This window comes from Pinus tabuliformis, chromosome X (assembly GCF_031772625.1).
Source record: "Pinus tabuliformis cultivar Carrire ecotype Pingquan chromosome X, CPIR1, whole genome shotgun sequence".
NCBI classification, from domain to species: domain Eukaryota; kingdom Viridiplantae; phylum Streptophyta; class Pinopsida; order Pinales; family Pinaceae; genus Pinus; species Pinus tabuliformis.
Window position 1 is genome coordinate 528,378,453 of NC_142308.1, and position 6,573 is coordinate 528,385,025.

The 6,573-nt window shown below is 37.0% G+C and overlaps 1 protein-coding gene across 2 annotated transcripts; it reads left to right on the top strand.

The window, feature by feature from the left end:
* The first annotated feature begins 402 nt into the window (after positions 1-402).
* Positions 403-5,111, top strand: LOC149141041 (alcohol dehydrogenase 2-like). 2 transcript variants are annotated; one of them, XM_089448108.1, is made up of 10 exons: positions 403-562; positions 673-809; positions 952-995; positions 1,445-1,767; positions 2,828-2,910; positions 3,619-3,694; positions 3,775-3,836; positions 4,009-4,104; positions 4,413-4,574; positions 4,676-5,111. In XM_089448108.1, the coding sequence occupies exons 1-10, from the start codon at positions 442-444 to the stop codon at positions 4,784-4,786; spliced, it is 1,215 nt and encodes a 404-aa protein (XP_089304234.1). In that variant the 5' UTR covers positions 403-441; the 3' UTR covers positions 4,787-5,111. The 2 variants fall into 2 exon arrangements, with proteins under 2 accessions (XP_089304234.1, XP_089304235.1); XM_089448109.1 differs by lacking the exon at positions 4,676-5,111 and having other exon boundaries at positions 4,009-4,148; positions 4,413-4,550.
* The last annotated feature ends 1,462 nt before the right edge of the window (positions 5,112-6,573 follow it).

Genomic DNA, 6,573 nt, shown 5'->3' on the forward strand with positions numbered 1-6,573 from the left:
TTACGACTCATACTGGTATCCTATGTTTCTCATCAGAAGCAGGCTGCGAGTTAATTTTCCAGATTTTGTTTTTGTTATAGCCTTCTCTTGATATGGTTTCATCATGGTGCTGGTGTTTCTGCTCTAGCTACGTGGTTTTTAATGGCTCGATCTCGCCATTTCTGAATATGGCTCTTTTTTTATGCTGATTCAGATCTTTTGGGACATATACTATGTTCAAGTGAATGTACATTTTGACTATTTTATGTATCTTATATAAATACAATTATGCTTTTTCTGTCCTGAAAAAAAACTCTTATAGCTTGCCACTATTATTTGACTTTTAGAAACCCCACGTACGTGTAATTTCAGGGATTGATTTACAATTAAAAAATGTTACTTAGTTGTACAGCTGCTCTTCAATTGCGAATCTATAAAGGCAATTGAATCTGAGACAAAGATATGGTGAAGGTCTTTGGTTGCAGAATCATGGAAACGTGGAGGGAAGAATCTGCCATGAAACATCTCAATGAACAATTTCAGAGAATGGGTAGTGCAGCCGGCAAAGTCATTACTTGCAGAGGTAAAATATTTATTTTACCCAATTGAACAGAGTTCCCATCTTGTTAGCTTTGGGTTTGGCATTTTTTCGTCCTTTCGGAGAATAATATGAATTTTTTGAGCTATCAACAGCGGCTGTAGCATGGGGACCGAAGCAGCCACTGGTTATTGAAGAAGTTCAAGTAGATCCACCGAATTCTATGGAAGTTCGCATTAAGATCACCCACACCTCTCTCTGTCACTCCGATCTTACTTTCTGGATGCTCGAGGCCAGTGTAACATTTGATCATTTCATTCATAATTCCAAATTATTTATTGCTAAAATTCATATATATAGATTAGTATATTCAAGAAATTTTCCAGCTTAGCATCCAATTACTTCAAGGCTGATCAGGTTATCTCTAGCTGCAGGATGAGAAACTATTTCCACGCATATTCGGCCACGAGGCTGCAGGGTATGGAAGCATTCGTTTGAATTTCACAAATTTATAAAACTTATTGTTTTATTGTGTTATTTTTTGTTTGTTAAGTTTAGACGATTGTTTGGTTTGAGAAATCATTATTTAGAGATATTTAAGTTGTCAAAATTATTTGGATCAGTCCATATCAATTATTAGATTTTTTTTGAATTTCACAAATTTATTGTTTCATTGTGTTATTTTTTGTTTGTTAAGTTGTGTGATTTTAGATGATTGTTTGGTTGGAGAAATCGTTATTTAGGGGTATCTATGATATTTAAGTCGGCAAAATCATTTGAATCAGGCCATATCAATTACATTAACATCACAGAATACCTTAACCGTAAACCTATCACCATCTATTCTACACCACACCTCATCTCTAAAACGTTATTGGGTTTCACGAACCAAAAAATACTTCACTAAGAGCCTTTAATGAATTGCAGGATTGTGGAGAGCGTGGGAGCAGGCGTAACAGATCTCAAGGAAGGAGATCATGTGCTTCCTTTGTTCTCTGGAGAGTGTGGAGATTGTGTTTACTGTAAGTCCAAGAAGACCAATCTATGCGGAAAATTCAGAGTCGACGCCCACAGGACTGTGATGCGGAGCGATAACAAGTCTCGTTTCTCTATTTCTGGAAAACCAGTCTATCATTTCTTTTCGTCAACGTTCAGCGAGTACACTGTCGTTGACTATGCCTGTGTCGTCAAAATCAATCCGAAAGCTCCTCTGGAAAAAGTCTGCCTTCTTGCCTGTGGAATAGCAACAGGTCTGTGAACTCATTCATCACACCAATTAGCCCTCATAGTTTTAATATAGATTCACCACAATACTCTCAGTTATGAGTTTTTATAATTCTTATAATTCACTTTTGAGGGCATATTTAGATTTGGTTTTAGAGGGGTTTAGTGTTTAACAGTGAGCGTTTAATGAGCTTAGTGGCTCTTTAAGTTCAGAAGTTGACTTATTCTACAGCCCAGTATGATGTGTAAGCATGTCTATCATCAAAATTGAAATTTTGTTCAAGTTGACGAAAATAAAAAAATTTAACAATCTACAAGTAAAAAAAAATAACTATACAAAACATTTAAATAATATAGGCTCTTGCATATGAAAAAATTAGATCCCTTCTCAGCTCATGATACATCTGTATTTAAGATAGATCTATATTCAGTTTTGAAATTTAATATTTATCAAATTCAAATCTTTCAGAAATTGAATTAGACATTGATTTTAGAAAATTAAATTATCTAAAAAAAACTATCCAACCTTAACTAATTTTAACTGAATTTCACACTATCTTAATCCTAACAACCCAATCTTATTAATACACATCTTAAAAAATATTTATATAATGTTGAAATTAACTTCAAAAACCAATAACAGGAAAAACAGATTTTTATTATATTCCTTTTGTTTTGTCACGATGTGAATAAATATAATTTTACAAACTGTTTGCACTCTTTAAATAATTGCAATACAACTTCAAAACTAACATGTATCTGAATAAATATATTTTACAGGGTGTTTGCACTCTTTAAATAATTGCAATACAAGCTTCAAGCTGTTTCCACTATTTAAATATTATTAAATAAATAGATTCTTACTGTATTCATTTTATCCCAGGTACCATTAATCTCAAGCTCACATGGATCTGAGTAAAATAGAGTTTTACTGTAACATAAATCTAAAGCTAACATGTTTAAATATGAGAAAGAACATGTATCTCCTTTTATAAAATAATATTCACCTCTCTTGACCCAAGGACATTCATGGTTATCTGATCTGCTCCCTTGACAGCTTAATGCTAACGGTTATCTGATTTGCAGGAGTTGGGGCTGCCTGGAATACAGCTAATGTAGAATCTGGATCAACAGTAGCCATATTTGGTCTTGGCTCAGTCGGTCTTGCGGTTAGTAAATTTTCAAATTGGCACCTTGTTTTGTTTTATCAAATTTTTTTGGTCTTAAGCAAACATATCATAGTAAGACAATCAAACCCAGATCTAGTGAGAAAGAAAACAATATATCATACTAAGATAATCAAACCCAGATCTAGTGAGAAAGAAAACAATAAAAAGTTCCCACCACACAACTTACACTCGATTTTAATAATTTACTTGCTTTCCCAATATTTTGAAAGTCCTCACCACACAACCTACACTCACTTAACTTTTAACTTTAATAATTTACTTGCTTTCCCAATATTTTGAAAGGTTGCTGAGGGAGCCAGAGCAAGAGGAGCATCCAGGATAATTGGAGTTGACACCAACCCTAACAAATTCCCCACAACCTACACTCACTTAACTCTTAACTTTAATAATTTACTTGCTTTCCCAATATTTTGAAAGGTTGCTGAGGGAGCCAGAGCAAGAGGAGCATCCAGGATAATTGGAGTTGACACCAACCCTAACAAATTCCCCACAACCTACACTCACTTAACTCTTAACTTTAATAATTTACTTGCTTTCCCAATATTTTGAAAGGTTGCTGAGGGAGCCAGAGCAAGAGGAGCATCCAGGATAATTGGAGTTGACACCAACCCTAACAAATTCCCCACAACCTACACTCACTTAACTCTTAACTTTAATAATTTACTTGCTTTCCCAATATTTTGAAAGGTTGCTGAGGGAGCCAGAGCAAGAGGAGCATCCAGGATAATTGGAGTTGACACCAACCCTAACAAATTCCCCAAAGGTAAATGAACAAATCCACTTCTGCAACTTGTTAACACTGAGATTCAAATTCATAATTTTCTTGACAAAAGCTGCCTGCAGCCCTGGCCCTGGGAGTGACTGAATGCATCAACCCAAAGGACCAGTCTAAGCCCATACACGAGGTATCTTTTCATATTCTCTTTTACTATCTTTTCATATTGTCTTTTTACTAAAATATCACCTCCAAACTTTTTGGTAGCTGATATTATTTATTACATACTCAGGATTCCCTGTAAAATCATCTCTTATTAGCTCATAAGCTTATAAAGTTCAAAAGTTCTATTTTTTTGGCAGGTGATACGAGATATGTCAGATGGAGGCGCAGATTACACCTTCGAGTGCATTGGACATGCAGATATAATGTACCAGGCATTCTTATCTGCACACGATGTAATCTCCAGCTTCTTTCTTTGCCTTTCTCTCAGGAAATAATTGTACAAGCTTCAAACCCTTACACTGTATTTAAGGTTATCTAATTTGATTGTGGATTTTGAGAATATTTTACAATTTTCTGCAATTATTCTATTGCGGATTTCAAACTTTTACACTATGTACCTAACTGTATCTAAATTGAGTAAAGCTAATTTTTTTATACAGTAGCTCCTATCCATCTTATTCCCAAATATTCTCTCAAATACACAATGAAGATAAGGATGACCCAACCAATGATGTACTTAATGTGTATTAATTTGCCACAGGGGTGGGGTTTGGCAGTGCTGGTTGGAATCGATGCAAGCCCGCGAAAGATGAGCCTTCAACCATTGGAATTTTTTGACGGGAGGAGGATGGACGGATCAACATTTGGGGGATTCAAGGGAAAATCTGAACTACCTGACCTGGTGGAGAAATGCATGAACAAGGTGACAAAACATGCATGACATCTGTTAATTTTCAAATTTGTTTTGAGTGCCAAAGAATTTCTAACATATATTCTTTCCTTTCATTAATGTTGCTCTTGCAGGAGATCAGGGTGGAAGAGTTTATCACACATGAGCTCCCTTTTTCGGATATAAACAAAGCATTCGACTTGTTAGTGGAAGGAAACTGCCTGAGATGTGTCCTGCATCTTTGACAGAACTTGCCTTGTTCCACCAACTGATGGAGTTACCCACCAACATGAAAAAATTATAGGTTTTTGGTTTTATTATTTTCTGAGTGAGCGACCTGATCTATGCAGGTCAGATCATACTGTATTTTGTTCTTGGTACAGATCTAGGAGGTAAATCTATATAATATGTTGTAGTAATGTTCTCTCAAGGGCCGTAGATTACATACTGTGTTCTAGTATTATTGCCTTGGTGGGACCTCTCTATTGTAATCTGTGTTTCTTGCCCCTTCACAGTTGATGGGAGAACCCTATGATGGGTTGAATAAATGTTTTAAAATGAATAACCCAATAGCCACTTGTTGCAATCTATGTTTGTTGCCCCTTCAAGTTGATGGGAGAATCTGCTCACGGCTTGAATAGATGTTTTAAAATGAATAATCCAACAATCCAGGAATCAGGTTGATTATTTGTTATTATGGAAAAAAAAGTACAGATCTAACCCGTTAAGTTCCCCACTTTTTTTGTTGCCCTACTCACTATGCAAAGACAGTCTTGTTGGGTCTCAGGACACCACATATCTCCACAATGGTATGATATTGTCCAATTTGGGCCTAAGCCCTTATGGGTTTGTTTTTGGGCTTTACCCCAAAAGGCCTCATTCCAATGGAGATATTTGTTCATCCTTATATACCCATGATCCTTCCCACTTCAATCACTTCTAATCAATGTGGGACATTGTTCGTATACCCAACAATCCTCCCCTCGAACAAAGGACCATCAACCATCCACAGGGTTCTCCCCTCTCTACCAACCAGGATTCTCCGCTCCAATGCGTTGGTGGCTCACGCCTTACATGGTAGCACCACCGGTCTCGAGAGCTTGCTCCATCCCAGGTCAACTCCTCTTCACCGTGTTGGTAGGCAAGACACGTCCATGAAGAATCCGGAGCACACCGCCTGTTTAACCGAGCTCATCCACAGGCTTACGGGGGCTCACCATCTTTGTTTCGACATTCCGAGGATTCATCCACTTGGGTAACCTCGAACTTGGCTCTGATACCACTTGTTGGGTCTCAGGACACCACATATCTCCACAATGGTATGATATTGTCCAATTTGGGCCTAAGCCCTTATGGGTTTGTTTTTGGGCTTTACCCCAAAAGGCCTCATTCCAATGGAGATATTTGTTCATCCTTATATACCCATGATCCTTCCCACTTCAATCACTTCTAATCAATGTGGGACATTGTTCGTATACCCAACAATATCTTGTTGTGCAGAGAAAGAAAGAATCAAGAACAGAGAGAGAAGACCAAGTAATAGAAACTGAAATGAATCTGTTTTATTCGATGATGATTTCATTACATGGTATTCAATATAACCTATGAACAGCTACCGTTACATATAACTAAACTAACCGTAACTAAAAACTAAATCGGTTACAAAACTGTTTGACCAAGTTCGTTGTCAAACCAACAAACTCCACCTTGACAACAACTTTCCCATTCATCATCTTTCCTGCAAGCCAAGAGAAGCTAAACACCACCGCAACTTCTCTACTGTAACTGGCTTTGTGAATATGTCTGCACAATTTTCTCGTGTGTGGACCTTTTTAAGAGCTACTTTTCCACCATCGATCACATGTCTCAGAAAATGATATCTCACATCAATGTGCTTGGTTCTGCTGTGATAGGCAGGATTTGTGGCCAAGTGAATAGCACTTTGACTGTCACAAAGTACACTCACTTTCTCCTGCGTCCTTCCGATTTCATCGAGCAAACCCTTTAACCAGATTGCTTCTTTACTGGCATC

What these genes read in the sequence shown, in the direction of transcription:
- LOC149141041 (XM_089448108.1), top strand. Translation starts at nt 442, where the DNA reads ATGGTGAAGGTCTTTGGTTGCAGAATCATGGAAACGTGGAGGGAAGAA. An exon ending in AGTCTAAGCCCATACACGAG is followed by an intron (nt 3,837 to 4,008) that starts GTATCTTTTCAT and finishes TTTTTTTGGCAG; the next exon opens with GTGATACGAGATATGTCAGA. An exon ending in CATTCTTATCTGCACACGAT is followed by an intron (nt 4,105 to 4,412) that starts GTAATCTCCAGC and finishes AATTTGCCACAG; the next exon opens with GGGTGGGGTTTGGCAGTGCT.